The sequence below is a fragment of the Mesocricetus auratus genome, unplaced genomic scaffold (assembly GCF_017639785.1).
Source record: "Mesocricetus auratus isolate SY011 unplaced genomic scaffold, BCM_Maur_2.0 Super-Scaffold_6730, whole genome shotgun sequence".
In the NCBI taxonomy this organism is placed as follows: Eukaryota; Metazoa; Chordata; class Mammalia; order Rodentia; family Cricetidae; genus Mesocricetus; species Mesocricetus auratus.
In genome coordinates, this window is record NW_024429184.1 from 112,614,075 (window position 1) to 112,632,298 (window position 18,224).

An 18,224-nucleotide genomic window follows, 5' to 3' on the forward strand; every position below is an offset into this window, starting at 1 on the left:
TTTTCACTATTATTCTTTTCCATTCTTCTCCAGAGTAGTCTTTGAAACACACAAATAGGACCACATTCCCTCCCTGCTTAAACTCCCTGAGTGGGCTCTCATTGCTCCTGCTGGCTTAATGCCTGCCTTTTCCCCTCTAGTCTCTACTCTCCATGAAAGGCACAGCTATCCCTGTCTTGTTTAAGTGTCTCTCCAGCATGAGAGTGTCACGTACATAAAGGATGCTAGATGAATGTTGTTGAATGAATGGAATCCAAATGACTTATCCTCTTTAGTGGAGCTTGGGTCAAACGTGGGACTGTGCACACACTAAGCAAGCCCTTAACCTTAGCCCTCTTTAGAAAGATAGATCCTAGCCATTTGAATAGGAAATACAGATACATTTGGAGGCATGAAGGTGGTTTTAAATAGTTTGTGTTCACGGAATCATTTGTTTAATGTCTCACTCTCATTAAATGATATGTTCCACAAGACAGCAACCATGTCTGTTTTGTTCTCTGCTCTATTCTAGTTCTACGTCAGGTTCATGCAAGTTCATGGGAAGGGTTTTATAAGTATTTGCTACATGGAAGGTTTCAGTTACCAATGTGATTTGTGATGACAAATAGTACAGGTTAGTTTACAATTGTAACAGGAAAGTACAACCAGTCATAAACGCTGTGGAGTATGAGACTCTCATTCATTCAAAAACATTATAAAGCACCTACCATGTGCCAGATACTGGTAGGCATGGTCCTGTTGTCACAAAGCTTGAAGTCTGGTGGTAAACAGGCAATTGAATTTAGTTACTTTTTTTTTAAGGGAGAGAAAGAACAAATCACTTCAGGGAATATATAGGAGACATTTAACCCAGATGTGGAGTGTTAAGAAGTAATTTCTAGGTGGGCAATGGTGGCACACATCTTTAATCTCAGCACTGGGGAGGCAGAGGCTGATGCATTTCTGTGAGTTTGAGACAGTCTGGTGTACAAAGTGAGTTCCAGGACAGCCAGGGCTACACAGTGAAACCCTGTCTTGAAAAAAAAAACACACACACACACAACAAAAAACAAAACAAGAAGTTATTTCTAAATTGTCGCTAGTTACAAGAGAAAGGTGTGGAAAGTGATGGAGTGTATTTGTGTGTGCAGGCCTTATTTGGGAAAGTCAAAGCTTTCTAGCCTAGGTTCTATCTTTCTTTCATCCAACAATCTTTTTTTTTATTGTGCTCATACCATACGCTAGACATGGATTGCACCATCACTAAATTTTATCTACAACTACTTGTGAAAAAAATTCTTTAGTATTGTTGGTAGCACATGTTTGAGTTGCTCACCTCTCTTAAAGTGCTTTGTAGACGCTCAGTGGTTACTGGATTAAAGGGTAAATGCATAAACAAAGCTGAACACCAGAAGAGTAAGAGCCATCTATTATCAGGTCTGTTCAACAGAATATTTTTGTGGTGACGGAAATATTTGAGCATATTTGCACCAACCAATATGGTAGCCATACACAGACGAGTACTTGAAATGTGGCTTAGGCACGGTTTGAGCCAAGTTTCAGAGAACAGGTGGGTTTCCGGATCTCTCTCCTAAAGGCGCAGATTGTTTGATAACTGCTATCAAACGTCTACATGCTGAGCTGTTGAACACCACTGGTAGTAATAAATACATGTGCATAGTAGCAAGCCATAATTAGCACCTCTCCCTGAATAGCAATCAATTCCGCATTCTGGCATCCTTACCGCCCGACAGCCCCACAGGCTGAGAAGGCTCACTATCCTAGCTCCACCTCCTTTAGGGCTCGCTTGTGGCGGGCCATCATCCCGAATTGCATCACGGATCTTGTAGTTCAACGTGCGGGTGACATCACTGCCGGTGTCACCTGGGAGCGGGCCTACGGCTACCCTGACTTCCGGTATCCCACTGTCTTCTGGTAGTTGTAGTTCACCGGCGCCGGTTGGCCCTTAGCACTCATAGTTCTGGGAACTACAACTCCCTGCTGTCCGCGACATGCACCCGGCTGCAGTCTGTGAGCCGTGCGATTGCCTCAGCCAGTGTGAAGTGTGTGCTGTGGTGTCTTGGGAGGCTAGGCTTCCCCGAGTGGGAGGGAGAAGTTGGAGCCGCTTCTCTGAGGGTGTCACGGGGACCACTGTACTGTATCCTGAGCCGTTTGGGCGGCACCATGGCGGTGAGTTTGGGCGGGAAGAGCGTCCTCAGGCTCGGGCCCTGGAACCCGCTGTCAGGGTGTGCGGGGCTCTCCACATGCTGCTCGTCTCCGGGAAGGGAGCATCCTTCCCTTGAGGGTTTCCTGGGGAATCATTTGCTTTTCTCGCCAGTTGAGCCGGTGTCTTCACTTTACAGGCACGTCTTGAATTCCGAATACGGAATCACATCGTGTTTTTAAAATAAAGCTAGAGGTAGAGAAGAATATGTAAAAGTTTCAACAACAAAGATCGGGCACCTTATTGGGAAAGAAGTGTTTAGTGTCTCTGAACCGCTGACTTTTACATATGCCTTAACTTCAAACTAAGCCCCTGGATCCGTTGGCGCAGGTCTAGCCATCGTAGCTACTTCGGAGACCGAGACAGGGCTACAGATTTAAAGGCTTGCGTGGGCTATGGAATGAGTTCAGAGCCAACCCGAGTAACCTAGCAAGACTGTCTCAAAAAGTCAGAAGGGCTGGTAGCGTTCTGACCCAGTGTGATCAGGACCGTGGGAGGGGGGATTAGACAGTTTAGCGGGAGGGGGCGACTGGCTTTCGGGAATCAGACACCTCTGGAGCTTGGTGGTCACGGGTTTAGAGAACAGGCGGTTTTTCCTCCGGCCACGTTCACCTTCCCAGGTGAGGAGCAGAGGTGACTGGGGAGGGTATTTCCAGGTAAGAACGGTGACGGCAGAGTAGCTAGAACTAGAAGCCGTTGCACAGGTGGATACGGAGAGGCCGTGGAAGCTTGGGACTGGGTGGCCTGGCAGGCTAAGGATTGGTGAAAACGGAGCCCATGTGTAGAAGGTCCCTGTAGGGTTGAAGAATTTTTGGCGCTAGAATTTTTTTTTTAACTCAGTCTTATGTAGCCCAGGTGGCTCTAAAACTCCCTGTGTAGCTTTAACTGAGTCTTTGCCTCTTTCTTTAAAGGGGGTTGAATTTCAGGGGTGTAATATTGTATCTGACTTAAAAGTAACTCATCTGTACTCTTCAGAGGATCCTGGCTTTTTTTCCCTCCTCCTCTTCCTCCCCTTTTCTGGAAATGCTATTGGAAATTGAGCCTAGTGCCTTGGACATGCTAGGCAAATGGCCTTTCATTGCGTTGCATACCCACTTTGAAAAGACTGATTATAGTTATAGTAAAATCTTTTGAAGTGATTATCTCCATGACTATTCATATCCATTGTTATGGGAGAATTAGTGTTAGAGAGGGAGCCAGATAGGAAAAACCTCAAGAAAAGAGGCAGGAACTAATTTCTCTGTTTTATTCTGGTGGTTTGTGTGTTTCTGATCCTGCAACGTTAAGTATCTGTAAGTAAAGTAATATAATTTGTATTCATTGCAACACCTTACAGTTTACAAAAATCTGTTGTGCTGAAAATAGACTAGGCTATCAACAGAGTGCGGAACTGTTAACTGAAAACCAGCAAAGAACTTAGTTAGGTTCTGTTTCTGGTTCTGTTTTTGGGAGTATGGGCAAGAGAACAAGGGGGAACAGAAATTGGAGTAAGATGATGGTATTGTCAGTTTTCACCATTTGCTGTCTGAAGTTCAGATTTGATGATTACCGTTTATTCTACTTCTTTGGGTTGTAAAATTGAGATGATGTTTATAAAAGCATCCTAGTAACTGCAGAATAGCAGGGCATGGTGCTCTGTGGAGACTGTCGACGAAGGGGAAGTGGGTCTCTGCTCAAGGTCTGGTGTCCCCACAGTGCTCTACACCTTAATCCCAACACTTCAGAGTCAGAGACAGATCTCTGTGAGTTGGAGGGCAGTCTGACCTACATAGTGAGTTTTTCTAGGCTAGCCAGGGCTGTGTAGTGACACCTTGTTTTCAAAGCAAAACAACAAAAGAAAACCCAAACCACAAAGCAAAATAAATGGACTGCAGAATATTGTGAAGCTATGTATTTGCCTGTATGTATATCTGCATCATGTGCTTGTCTGCTACCTGTGGAGGCCAGAGGAGGGGTTGGATCTGGAACTCCCGGGAATGGAGCTGCTGTGTGGTAGTGGGAACTGAACTCAGGTCCTCTGGAAGAGCATCCAGGGCTCTTTACCCCTGAGACAGTTTTCCAGCTCTTCCTTTCTTGATATTTATTTATTTTTTAAATTTGTGATGGAGTCTTGCTAAGTTGCTCAGTTGGCCTTGAACTTGCTTTGTATCCCACAAAGGCCTTTTTACTTGATTCATGGAAATTATGTATACTAATGAGGTACCACATGATGTTTAAGTGCACGCATACATTGTGATCAGGTGAAACATCTATTTCCTCAAACATAACTACTTTATAGTGACAGTAGGCTGATTTCTTTCCTCTAGTTTCTTGTTGTGAGTTCAGGCATATTGTTATTATTTTGGTTTTTCTAGACAGGGTTTTTCTGTGTGGCCCTGGCTGCCCTGGAGCTCTCTCTGTAGACCAGGCTAGCCTCGGACTCACAGAGATCTGCCTGTATCTGCCTCCCAAGTGCTTGGATCAAAGGCCTGTGCCATCCCTGCTGGGCTCAATAACTAATTTTTAATCTTGTTCATTTACATTTTAAGGTAGGCATGAGGAATTTGATCTGTCAGTGAGCTGTCAGTGAGCAGCTTGGGTCTTTTCCTTTTTTCCTCTTGGTTTTTCACACAGGGTCTCATGTAGCCCAGGCTGGCCTCACACTTGCTGTGTGATTGAGGGTGACCTTGAGTTTTGGTCCTCTAACTTCCACCTTTCAGGTGCTGGGATCAGGGCAAACACTAGTATCCCTGGCTCTTAATTTTTAAAGCAAGCCATTCTGCCTCTGTTTGTATTTAATAGGAAAGAAAAGGAACAGCCAAAGTAGACTTCTTGAAGAAGATTGAGAAAGAAGTCCAGCAGAAATGGGAGGCTGAGAAAGTGTTTGAAGTCAATGCATCTCATTTGGAGAAGCAGAAGCAGGCCAGGTGAGTGGGTGAAGATCCTCGCATTCAGCTGCCCCAGGAAGAGGGAAGTGAGGAAGTCTGTTTAATGTGAACGGGGCTGAAGGAGCCGAGCTCCACCAGTACACAAGTCAGACTCTTTCTACGGAATTCTTAGATTTGTTCTCATTAAGATAAAAAAAATTTATATGTGTGTTTGTAAGTGTGCCATGATACATGTGTGGAATTCAGAGGACTACTTGCAGGAACTAGTTGATTGCTACCGTGTGGGTTCTGAGGATAGGACTTGAACCTGTGTCTCCTGAGCTATCTTGCCAGCCCATACAATTTTTTTTTTTTAGCCCATACAGATTTTTAAAAGTAATCTGTTTCACATTTTGACAAAGGAGAGTATTTTGAAGTTTTGTATTTACTGACTGATAAAATGAAAGTTTTTTTTTTCCAGACAGGGTTTCTCTGTATAACAGTCCTGGCTGTCCTGGAATTTACTTTGTAGACCAAGCTGACCTTGAACTCACTGAGATCCACCAGCCTCTGCCTCCCGAGTGTTGGGATTAAAGCCGTGCGCCACCATCGTCCTACGAAAGTTTTTTTTTCTTGAGAGATTCTTATTGATATTAACTCCCATATAGAATAAAATTTTTATTTTATCTATCTTTGTTCATCTTTTTTCATAAATACTATAATGCTTTGATATTAATTTTGAGGCAAATTGTAGACAGTGATTATTGGAACAAAAACAAAAGCAAAGTAATTGTTCTCAAAAAGAAGGCTACAATAGCCAGGCATGGTGACCTTTAATTCTAGCACTAGGGAGGCAGAGGCAAGAGAATCCCTGAGTTTGAGGCCACTTTGATCTACAGAGTGAATTTCAGAACAGCCGGTCAGGACTGCACTGAGAGTAGTCTTGGAAAAAAAAAAAGACACACTATGTTAAATTAGGATGTGGTGGTACACACCTTTAATCCCAGTACTTGGGAGGCAGAGACAGGTGAATCCTTGAGTTCCAGGCCAGCCTGGTCTACAGAGGAAGTTCCTAGCCAGAGTTGCATAGAGAAATAGTTTTGAAAACAAAAAAAAAAAAAAAAGAAAACAGAAAAATGTGTGTGGTGGTGGCTAACTGTGAACTTATTCTGTATTAGGAAACATACCATATTCTCATTGAATCTTAGGAATTTTTTATGCTTATTATTATTTTTTAATGTTTATGGGTGCTTTGCCTGCATGTATGTCTGTGCACCATGTGGGTACCTGGTGCATACAAAGCTCAGAAGAGGGCGTCAGATCCCTTAGGACTGGAATTAAAGACACCTGTGAGCTGCCGCGTAAGTGCTGGGAACTACTCTGGTCTGATGGAGGAGCAGCAGATGCTCTGAACATCTCCAGTCCCTTGCCTAGCTTTATAATAACCTTTTAAGGTGAATGCTTTTTTTTTGAGACAAGGTCTCACACTATCCCAGGCTGCCTCCAGACTTGCCATGTAGCAGAGAATGACCTGAATTGATCCTCTGCCTCTACCTCCTTAGCTAGGATTACAGGCATGTGTCACCATGCTTGATTTTTGTGGTGTATGCACTTTGTGTATCCTGGGCAAGCACTCAACTAAGCTATCCCCAACCTGGTAAGCAATTTTTTTAAAAAAATTAAACAACATTTTACAGATAGTGAGATAGGCCATGTAAACTCAAAGTTGATAGGAATTCACAGCGTTGAGTCTTTCATATTTCTGTCCTTCCAAGCTGTTTTTTTTTGGGGGGGGGGCGGCTCTGTTATGTAGCTCTGGTGTACTATGTAGACCAGGCTGGCTTCTAACTCACCCTGCCTCCACCTCCCAAGTGCTAGGACTAAAGGCTCTGCCCTTCCAAGTATTCACTAGGCAAGATGAGCTTGGTTTTTAAGAGCTGATGAACTTAAGGTGTGACTGCAGATTGTTGCTAAGGTTTACTAATTCTAAAATCTATCCTCTTTACTTATTACTTAACTATATTCTAATGGAATGCATGTTATACGATATATTTAAATTGAAAGAGAAATTGCTGGCATACTATCTTTACTGTTATACTTTAAACCACAGTAGCTTCTGTAGTTTGGTTTTAGAATTTTAGTTTACATTAAATAAGTTTAATAAAAAAATTAACCATAATAATGCTTGGCTCAGTAAAAGAATGACCCGTTGAGATATGCAGTATTGTTGAAGAAATTTATTAACATGGTGAAGATGAAATTGCAGAAGTCTTTCTGAAGCATTCTGTGCTTTAGTCAAGTTCACAAGTGAGCCACACTAAGTAATATGTTGTTGAAGATCACATCCATATTTGCAAACTATGGAAAAGGAAGAGAATGACAAAAGCCAACTGGAGGTTATGATTTTCCCTTGTGGAGAGTAGCGAGCACTTTATGTTGGTTTCACTGAGTTATAACTTGTAGGGTGCATTTGTAAGTGCTCAGTTACATTACATGGCATAGTACAATGATCATTTTATTTTATTGAGACAGGATCTCACTATGTAGTCTTGCCTGGCCTAGAACTCTTTATGTAGACCAGACAGACCTTGGATTCACAGCGATCCCCCTGCCTCCTCTGCCTTCCATCCTGGCTGAACACTTACAAATGCGCTGTTTAGGCTGTGTGATATAAATACATAGGTTACAAATACCTCTTGTGAAAAAGGAAGTCTCTGCACTGTAACTGTGTGGCATTTAGGAAGTCTCTGCACTGCATGTGCTGTGTGATATTTGGAAAGTTTTCCCCAAGGAGCTTGAGTTGCTTTGTGTGTATCTTTAATGAAAAAGAGTGTCACTTTTTCAACTAAGTTTTTTTTTTTTTCCAAGACAGGGTTTCTCTGTATTTTTTTGGAGCCTGTCCTGGAACTCGATCTGTAGACCAGGCTGGCCTCAAACTCACAGAGATCCACCTGCCTCTGCCTCCTGAGTGCTGGGATCAAAGGCATGCACCACCAATGCCTGGCTCAGTTAAATGTTAAAACAGTACAGAATCTTTAAAATGTTAGTTTTAAAATTATATCATTGTAACTCAAATATTTCAGTCTAAGCTAAACCTCCCAGGTTTGCTATACACATGTTTATTTCTCTTTTGTGTTGTGGACTAATTCATACATGCTATGTAAGTGCTCTACCATCAAGCTGTATCCCCAGCTCAAGATTATTCCATAATAGTCATTTATGAATGTAAATGTTTTCACAGTTAAACTTATTTAACTTTTTGGAAAGCTTTTCATTTTAGGTTTATAAACCTAATATATTAAAAAAATTTTTTTTTGTGTTTTTAGAGACAGGGTTTCTCTATGTAGCCATGAGTGTCCTGTAAATCACTCTGTAGATGAGACTGGCCTTTAACTCACAGAAATCTGCCTGCCTCTGGATTCAGAGTGCTGGGATTTAAGGCATGTGCCACCACTGCCTGTAACTTAATAATATATTTTCTTTTTTTGAGACAGTCTTTCTTGAGTCTTTAGCTGACCTAGAACCACCACCTCCTCCTCCTCCTCCTCCTCCTCCTCCTCCTCCTCCTCCTCCTCCTCCTCCTCCTCCTCCTCCTTCTTCTTCTTCTTCTTCTTCCTCTTCTCCTCCTCCTTCTCCTTCTCCTTCTTTTCTTCCTCCTCCCTCCTCTTCCTGCTCCTCCTTTTTTTTTTTTTTTAAGATTTATTGTTGTGATATTTTGTTTGTGCCTGAAGATCGGAGGGGGGAGCTTGTCACTAATTAACCATTAACCATAGAGGCCAGGCAGTGGTGGCACACCTCTGATTCCAGCACTTGGGATCTCATGCCTAGGGAGGTAGAGACAAAAAGAGATATGACTGGGTGGAGAGAGGACTATAAGGCTGGAGGAGACTGGAGCTCAGCCATTTAGACTGAGGATTTTGTAGAGGTAAGAACTTTAGTGACTGGCTGTTTTACTTCTCTGGCCTTTCATGCAAGCTTTATTTGTCAGAACACAAACAAAATATCACCACAATTTATTTATTTATTATGTATACAGTGTTCTGCCTGCACACCAGAAGAGGACATTAGATCTCTATAGATGGTTGTGAGCCACCATGTGGTTGCTGGGAATTGAACTCAGAACAACAGCCAGTGTTCTTAACCTCTGAGCTGTCTTCCCAGCCCAAACTTTCTGTATGAACAGCACTCAGCTCAAATTCACAGAGATTCACCTGCTTTTAGATCCTGAGTGGTGGGTTAAAGGCATGTGTCACTGTGTCTCGCCCAAACTTGCTAATTTTTTTTTTCTTTTGGTTTTTCGAGACATGGTTTCTCTGTGGCTTTGGAAGCTGTCCTGGAACTAGTTCTTATAGACCAGGCTGGTGTCGAACTCACAGGGATCCACCTGCCAATACCTCTCGAGTGCTGGCATTAAAGGTGTGTGTCACCACTGCCTGGCTACTTGCTATCTTTTAAATACTAAACTTTATTTTGTTTTTAAAAATGAATTAATTTTTGTGTTATTTGCATGAGTTGTTTTCCCCCCGCATATAAGTATATCAGTGAGTGCGGTGCCTGCAGAGTTCAGAAGAGGGCGTTTGACCCCTTGAACAGTTACAGATGACTGTGAGCTGTCATGTGGCTTCTCTTATTCAAGCAGCAAGTACTGTTAAATACTGTGCTATCTCCCTAGCTTCTTAAAAAACTAGACTTTAGACAGAGTATTTACATGACCAGGCCACCTTTCCATCCCATTGTTTATTGTGAAGAAATTTAACATTTTCTTTTTTGTATTCTTTTTCACATGATTATTTTGAAGCAAGGGCAAATACTTTGTTACCTTCCCATATCCATACATGAATGGACGCCTTCATTTGGGACACACATTTTCCCTATCCAAGTGTGAGGTAAAGCTCTTGTGTTTACTAAGGTGGGGTAGGGAGGGTATATAATAAATACTGGTGTGAATAAAACTGCATGTATAAAATTAATTTCCTATTAAGGGTATTCAAATACTTTTCAAAAAGTAATTTATTCATTTTTATTTTGGTGTTTTGCCTACATGTATGTCTGTGTGAGGATGCTGGATCCTGGAATTACAGACAGTTGTAAGCTGCCATGTGGGTGCTGGGAATTGAACCCATGTCCTCTGGAAAAGCAATCAGTGCTTTTAAACTCTGAGTCGTCTCTCCAGTCCCCTAAATTCTTACTTTTAAAGAATAATTTTAATAGTTTAATATTTATGCTTTTGTTTCCATGCCATGTACATATTTGCTCAGGGTTCTGGACATGAGTATGTTCAAAATTTCAGTGTTGGTGAAAAACAACAGAAAAAGATAGTTGAGTAGAATTTTTTTAAGGATTTATTTATTTGTTTATTTAATACATATACAGTGTTCTGCTTACATACCAGAAGAGGGCACCAGATTGAATTGTAGATGATTGTGAGCCACCATATGGTTGCTGGGAATTGAACTCAGGTCCTCTGGAAGAGCAGTCAGTACTCTTAACCTGTGAGCTATCTTTCCAGCCCTGGAGTAGAATTTTGCAGTGATAAAATATCTGTTCTAAAGCTGGGAGGAGGGAAATTAGTGCTGTCAAAGTTAGCATTTTGTTTGAATCTACCATTTATATTTATAATTTATATTTGATTGTCTTCTTGTAGTTTGCAGTAGGATACCAGAGATTAAAAGGAAAAATGTGTCTGTTTCCCTTTGGGTTGCACTGTACCGGTATGCCGATTAAGGTAAGATGGCTTAGAGGATTGACTTCTACTCTTTTTCTTAATTTTTAAAAAATTTATTTATGGTTTTTTATTTTTTATTTTGTTTTGTTTTATTTGTTTTTGGTTTTTTGAGACAGGGTTTCTCTGTGTAGCTTTGGAGCCTATCCTGACACTGGCTCTGTGGAGTAGGCTAGCCTTGAATCACCGAGATTCGCCTGCCTCTACCTCCCGAGTGCTGGGATTAAAGGCATGCACCACCAACACCTGACTTATTTATGGTTTTTTTAGGTATGAGTGCTCTATCTGCATGTATGCCTGCATGTCAGAAGAAGGCATTATAGATGGTTGTGAGCCACCAAGTGGTTACTGGGAATTGAACTCAGGTGCTATGGAAGAGCAGCTAATGCTCTTAACCTCTGAGCCATCTCTCCAACCCCTGGTTTCTAATTTTGAACTTAGAGTAAATAATACCTGATTTATGATCTTGGAATTGGATTTTAACATTGTGCCATATTACATTAAAGCATTCTATGAAATGAGTTAAATTTGTTATAGTAAAAATTAATTTAAAAAAATTTGAAGGGCTAACGAGATAACTTAGGGTGAAGCTATCTAAGCATTTGCCAAGTGTCTTAGGATTTTATTGCTGTGAAGAGACACCACGACCATGGCAACTTTTATAAGGGAAACTGATGGGGGCTGTCCTTCTGTGTGCTGTTAATATATGTTTCTCTTGTTGGTTGATAAATAAGGTTGTTTCTACCAATGGACAGCCAGGATGTAGCCAGGCAGGAAGTATAGGCAGGGCTACCAGACTAAAAAGCTGGGCAAAGGAACAGAGAGACGCTATGTAGCTACTGGGAAAATAGGATGTCTTGGCATTCTCCTGTAAGCCAAGACCATGTGGAAATACATAGTTTAATAGAAATGGGGTAATAATGAAGAGAGATTTAGCCAATAAGAAGCCTGAGCCATTGGCCAAACAGTTTATAATTAATATAAGCCTCTGTGTGTTTATTTGGGACCAGGTGGGACAGAAACTTCTGCCATCAGGAAACATTTAGCTGGGGTTGGCTTACAGTTAGAGGTTTAGTTCATTATCATTATGGCAGCATGCAGGCAGATATGGTGCTGAAGAGGTAGATGAGAGTTACAGTCAAGATCTACAGGCAGCAGAAGGAGACTATGCGCCACACTGGCCAGACATGAACTTATAAGACCTCAAACCCCATCTCAGTGACACACTTCCTTCAACAAGGGTGCATCTACTCCAACAAGGTCACAGCTCTTAATAATGCCACTCCCTATGGGCCTATGGGGGCCACTTTTATTCATACCACCACACCAAGTAAAGCCTGATGACCTGAGTTTAGAGCCCCAGAATCCACTTAAAAGCCAGACACAGCAGTGCATGCAACTGTGTAATCTCAGGGTACCCTACCAGGAGATGGGAAGCAGAAGAGCCGCCGGAAGCCAGGATTGACACCTGAGGTTGTCCTCTGACTTCCACATGTATGTGCACGTGTAAATCTATTGGAAGAAGGGCTAAAACAAAATATCCATTAGCCAGGTGTGGCAGGGCAATAGTCTCAGCTCTTTGCAGGCTGAGGCAGGAGGACTGAGGGTTTGAGGCCAATTTGAACTGTACTGTGAGACTGTTTGAGGGAAAAGGAAAAACACAAAGCACACATTGATGCCCAAGTGATTTCTATGTCTTGTCTTTTTTTTTTTTTTTTTTTTTTGGTTTTTTTGAGACAGGGTTTCTTTGTGTTGCTTTGGAGGCTCTCCTGGAACTCACTTGGAAGAAGATCAGACCAGACTGACCTCGAACTCACAGAGATCCGCCTGCCTCTGCCTCCCAAATGCTGGGATTAAAGGTGTGCGTCACCACCACCCGGCTTTCTATGTCATTTTTAATGTGTTTTGAGTAATTTATATATTCATATCTGTTAGAATTGAATAGTTATTTCTAACAAGTAAAATGTACATATATGTATATATTTGTACACACAGAATGACATAAAATGATGCAGTTCATATTTTGATCATTTTTGCAGGTTTGTTTGGTACTGGTGCATGGTATGCACACTTTTAATCTCAGTACTTGAGAGGTAGATGCAGGTTATCTGTGAGTTTGAGGCCAGCCTAATCTATATAGTGAGTTCTAGGCCAGCCAAGTCTAGATAGTGAGACCCTGTGTAAAAAAGCAAAACAATCCCAGTACTCAGGAAGCAGAGCAGCAGATCAGTTTGCAGCCAGCCTGGTCTACTTGTCTACATAGTGAGTTCTAGGCTAGCCAGATCTACATAGTGAGACCCTTTCTCAAAACAAAATAAAATAAAAGCTTATTTTAGAAGTAATTGCCTATGAAGAGTGGATCAGAAAGCTAGAATTGAAAAGATTATTTTTGAATTTTTTTGTGTGTACGACAAGATCTCAAAAAGTTGGGCAGTGATGGCACACCCCTTTAATCCAGGCACTCAGGAAGCGGAGACAGGCGGATCTCTGAGTTTAAGACCAGCCTGGTCTACAGAGTGAGTTCTAGGACAGGTTCCCTAGCTACTGGGATACCTTTTCTCAACACCCCCCCCCAAACCCCAAACAAACAATAAAACCTAAGGTCTTATGTAGCCCAGGCTGTCCTTGAACTTGCTGTGTAGCCAAGGATGACCTGTCTCCTTATAAGTTTTGGAAATATAGGCTGTGCCATCATGCCTCGTGTGTATGGTGTGGGGATAGAACCTAGAACTTTATGTGGATGAGGTGAGCACTGTGATGCCTAAGCTTGCACCCCCAGCCTAGGAACTTCTTGTTTTCCAGCCTTTTGGACTTGCAGAAGAGATGAAAGGATGGTACAGGGAGTACGTAATACATTCTACTGTAGTCTGTTGCCTTTGCTTAGCTCTGTCAGCTCACACCTAGGCACTCATGCCTTTCTTGTAGTTACTCAGTGCACTTTTTGAAAGTGACTTGCAGATGTCATGCTATCTCCCTGAATACTTTAGTGTGCATCTCTGTATGGAGAGTGCATCTCTTTTGTAGTGTTCATCTCTTGTAGCATTCATCTTGCTTTTGTGGTATGCGTCTCTTGTAGTCTTCGTGTCTTTTGTAGCTTGCATCATCGTTCTTTGCTCTGTCTTACATCAAGCACCCTGCAGTCACATTATGTGATATTAGCACCTTTATCTTCTCTGTAGTTAAACTTCCTTGGTTGTCTCAAGATTTTTACATTTTCTTTTTTTTTTTTTTTTTCCGAGACAGGGTTTCTCTGTATTGTTTTGGAGGCTGTCCTGGAACTCTCTCTGTAGACCAGGCTGGCCTCTAACCCACAGAGATTTGCCTGCCTCTGCCTCCCGAGTGCTGGGATTAAAGGTGTGCGTGCCACCATCTCCCGGCTCGTAGATGATCTTTAAAATGAGAAACCATTAATATTGTTACCCAAAATGACATACTATGTTTTATGTATCTTATCATTTCTGCTGTTTAGTGTATCAGGATACTACACTGAGTACTGTATATAATAAAATACAAACTACATTATAGGATTTTGAGGTATGTGATTTGCATTGTTGTGGTTTTCTGTAGTGATATATATATACTATATATATATATGTGTGTAGACGTTGCACACAATTTCAGAAAGTCAATTTTAGTTGGCCTTGGAAACAACTTTATATCCTTGAGTTCTGAACTTGGCTCTCTTTACTGTTGTGCTATAGGCATGTGCTGACAAGCTCAAAAGAGAAATAGAGCTGTATGGCTGCCCTCCTGATTTTCCAGAGGAAGAAGAGGAAGAGGAAGAAAGTGGTGTCAAACCTGGAGATTTGATAATGAAGGATAAAGCCAAAGGAAAAAAGGTCTGGTGGTTACTTATGTTTCAGTTGTCGGGTGTAAAGTTTTCACTCTCCGGATATTTGTACATACCCAACACTGGCAGGTGCCTGCCACATGAAATGTACTAGGCAATTTTAAGAAACTATCAAATCAAGGCTCTTTAGATGGTTCAGTGGGTAATGAGCTTTCTGGGTAAGCACAACATCTTCAATTCCCAGCACTCCATTGATGAGATGGGAGGCAGAGAGAAAAATCCCCAGAAGCTTGGAGGCTAGCTAGTTTGGAGCACAGTGTTGAACAACAGGGACTCCGCCCCAAACAAGCTGGAAGTGGAGAAATGCTACTGGAGGTCGTCCTGACCTCCACGTGTACACCATAGATACTGATGGGCATGCACATGTAACATTCACCGTATACACACCCGCAAAGATGAAAATCTGTCACATCAGCTGGAGCGATAGATCAGTGTTAACAGCACTGTTAACCCGTGTCCATTCCTAGTAACTACGCAGTGGTTCATTACTGTCTGTAACTCGAGTCCCAGTGTATCTGATGCCCTCTTCTTGCCTCTTTGGGTACCTGGATGCACATGGTACACAGACATGCATGCGGTCAAAACACCCATGTACATTAGAAAAATCCATGAAATCAAAATATTGTCTGACTTTATTGTTGTTTTTTCACTTTAATTTGATATATTTTAGATTTAAAGGATAGTATAGCATTCCAGCATAACCTTTGCCTACCTCCCCTAATGTTACTCTTCTGTAAATATGATGCAGTCATCCTACCTAAGCAGTTAACATATTAATTATGTGCTGTGTACTAAACTGTAGAGTTCATCTGAAATTAAAAAGAGGATTTCACTTTTTTTTTTTTTTTTTTTTTTTTGGTTTTTCGAGACAGGGTTTCTCTGTGGCTTTGGAGGCTGTCCTGGAACTAGCTCTTGTAGACCAGGCTGGCCTCGAACTCACAAAGATCCGCCTGCCTCTGCCTTCCAAGTGCTGGGATTAAAGGCATGCGCCACCAACACCCGGCGGATTTCACTTTTTAAAAGATTTTATTTTTAGTTATGTGTGTACCTGTGTGCGTTTGTGTGGGTTTGTTATGTGCAGGTGCTTACAACAGAGTCTAGAAAGTGTTGGACCCCCTGGAACTGGAGTTACAGGCAGTTGTGAGCAGCCTGACATGTTTGCTGGGAAGTGAATGTGTTCTCTGTTCTCTCTTTAGCCTCCTTATTTGAATTAGAGATTGTGTGTGTGGGGGGGTGGGGTGGTCAGGAGTAAGCTTAGCAGTAGGTGCATGCTTATGGAGGTCAGAAGACAACTCTGGAGTAGTCCTTTCCTGCCATCCTGTAGGATGGAGGGATAGAACTCAGACTGTAGGTCTGTGTACAGTACTCATACTAAGTCCTCTTGCTGACCTTGTCTTGAAGTTTTACCCATCCTTCTAATATTTTTTCTCTGTTTTTAAGACCCAGTCAGGGAGTGGGGTGGGGGGAAGGGCATGCAGGGGCTGGAGAGACGGTTCAGCAGTTAAGAGCACTTGTTGCTCTTGCAGAGGATCTAGGTATGATTCCCAATATCCACACATGTGGTAGTTTATAGCCGTCCACAATTTGGAGTTGGAGGGGATCTAATGCCTTCTGACTTCTGTGGACACCAGGCCTGCACATGGTACATATACATACATGCAGGCAAAATATACATAAAATAAAAATGAATGAATTTAAAAGAAAAAGACCCAATCTACACTACACTGTTGTCTTCTGTGATTTTTGATAAAGTATTATTCAGATACAGAATTGACTGTCAAAAAAGTTATGTCTGTTTTTGTGTTGCAGTGATAATACCACAGAGTGGGTGATTTATACTGACTAGAAATTTATTGGCCTGATGTTCTTGACGCTGGGAAGGCTTATGTTGAGAGTTCAGTACCTGATGAGGCATTTCATGCTGTTATCTGTGAAGGAAGGGAAAAGAAATAGTAATAGAACAGGAAAGAGAGACAGAGGGGGCCAAAATTTCAACCATTAAATAGATTCCTTCAATTTGGGGTCAATTGATGTTTTCTCATACTAGATTAAATTGAAGTGATTTTTATTTTGAGCTAAGAAGGGCATGTGTGCCATCAGAAGAAAGGAAACAGTGTGGTGCTAAGATCGTCATGGTGGTGGTTTAGTTGTTCCTTCATTTTGTTGTCACTGGTGTCCGTTTCCTGATGGACATCCTGACTGTGTAGTCCAGTGGACAAAATAATATCTGTACCTGCTGTGGTGTTCTGATAGAGCAGCAGATCCCTTGTGGGAGAGCCTGTCTACATAGTGAGTCTTAGGGCAGCTAGGACTACACTGTGAGACCCTGTTTCAAAAAGAAACAGAATTACCAAATAGGATTATGAAATTAAAATTTCTGTGGTCCTGGGGTGCTGAACAGTTGTTGACTATGCTTTAATGGAGTTTGTGTTTAATTGTTTTCAGAGTAAAGCTGCTGCCAAAGCAGGATCTTCTAAGTACCAGTGGGACATTATGAAATCTCTTGGGCTTTCTGATGAAGACATAGTGAAGTTTTCTGAAGCAGAACATTGGCTGGATTATTTCCCACCCCTGGCTGTGCAGGATCTGAAGAAAATAGGTTTGAAGGTATGCCATCGCCTTCAGTGTTAAAGACAAGTGAAAGGAATTTACTTTTGTGTCATTTAAAAAGATATGGAACAACTTTTAAATTTATAAAAGTATATTCTGGCTGAATGTCACCAAAAATTTGGATGTTACTAGACTGGCAACTAGTGCAACTCCATATGAGGAAGAAAAACTTCAGTATTTGTCTTATCAGAATACATTTATTAGCAATTGGTAGAAAGGATTTTTTTTAAAGAATATGAAGACACCAAAGTTTAACTTGAGTATGTTGACTATATTAAGTATTTCTTTTAAATTTATTGTTTACTATAAGTCTTATATGTTAGCTAATGTATAAGTGTGCTTTTTTTTTGTTTGTTTGTTGTTGTTTTGTTTTATTTTTTGAAATAGTGTTTCTCTGTGTAGCCCTGGCTGTCCTGGAACTTCCTTTATAGACCAGGCTGGGCTCATCCCCTTGCCTCTGCTTCCTGAGTGCTGGGATTAAAGGCATGTGCCACCCCTGCTCAGCAAGTGCTTGTATTTTAAAACCTATTAATTAAACAAATTATTTTAATGATTTGTATGTATTTAACATATGGAACTGGAAATTTTTTTCTTTAATAGCTTATCTACTTTTCAGTTGAAGTAAATAGTAGCTAGGTAAACAGTTGGCTCAGGAACCCTTACTTATAAAAGGTACCTTTTCATTTTCTTTTTTCAGGTAGACTGGCGGCGTTCCTTCATCACCACGGATGTAAACCCTTACTATGATTCTTTTGTCAGGTGGCAATTTGTGACATTAAGAGAAAGAAACAAAATTAAATTTGGGAAGCGGTGAGTTTGTTTTGTTTCAAATCAACAAAAATCATAATTCTTGCATCACAATTCAGTACCTGTATCCCATCCCTTCTTATTCTCTTTTATCCTTTATTTGTCCATCCATGCATTCATCTGTTTGTCTATCTTTTCTTTATTTTTCCTCTTTGGTGCTTTCGAGACAGGGTTTCTCTGTGGCTT

The 18,224-nt window shown here is 41.3% G+C and overlaps 1 protein-coding gene across 1 annotated transcript in view; it reads left to right on the top strand.

Annotated features, from left to right (window-relative positions):
- The first annotated feature begins 1,998 nt into the window (after positions 1-1,998).
- Positions 1,999-18,224, top strand: part of Lars1 (leucyl-tRNA synthetase 1) — a 65,223-nt gene continuing 48,997 nt past the window's right edge. The window contains exons 1-7 of the mRNA XM_040741874.1: positions 1,999-2,169; positions 4,985-5,109; positions 9,848-9,935; positions 10,694-10,774; positions 14,473-14,610; positions 17,067-17,228; positions 17,929-18,041. Of these exons, the coding sequence (XP_040597808.1) occupies positions 2,164-2,169; positions 4,985-5,109; positions 9,848-9,935; positions 10,694-10,774; positions 14,473-14,610; positions 17,067-17,228; positions 17,929-18,041 (713 nt within the window). The 5' untranslated portion in view covers positions 1,999-2,163. The remainder of the gene's footprint in view (positions 2,170-4,984; positions 5,110-9,847; positions 9,936-10,693; positions 10,775-14,472; positions 14,611-17,066; positions 17,229-17,928; positions 18,042-18,224) is intronic.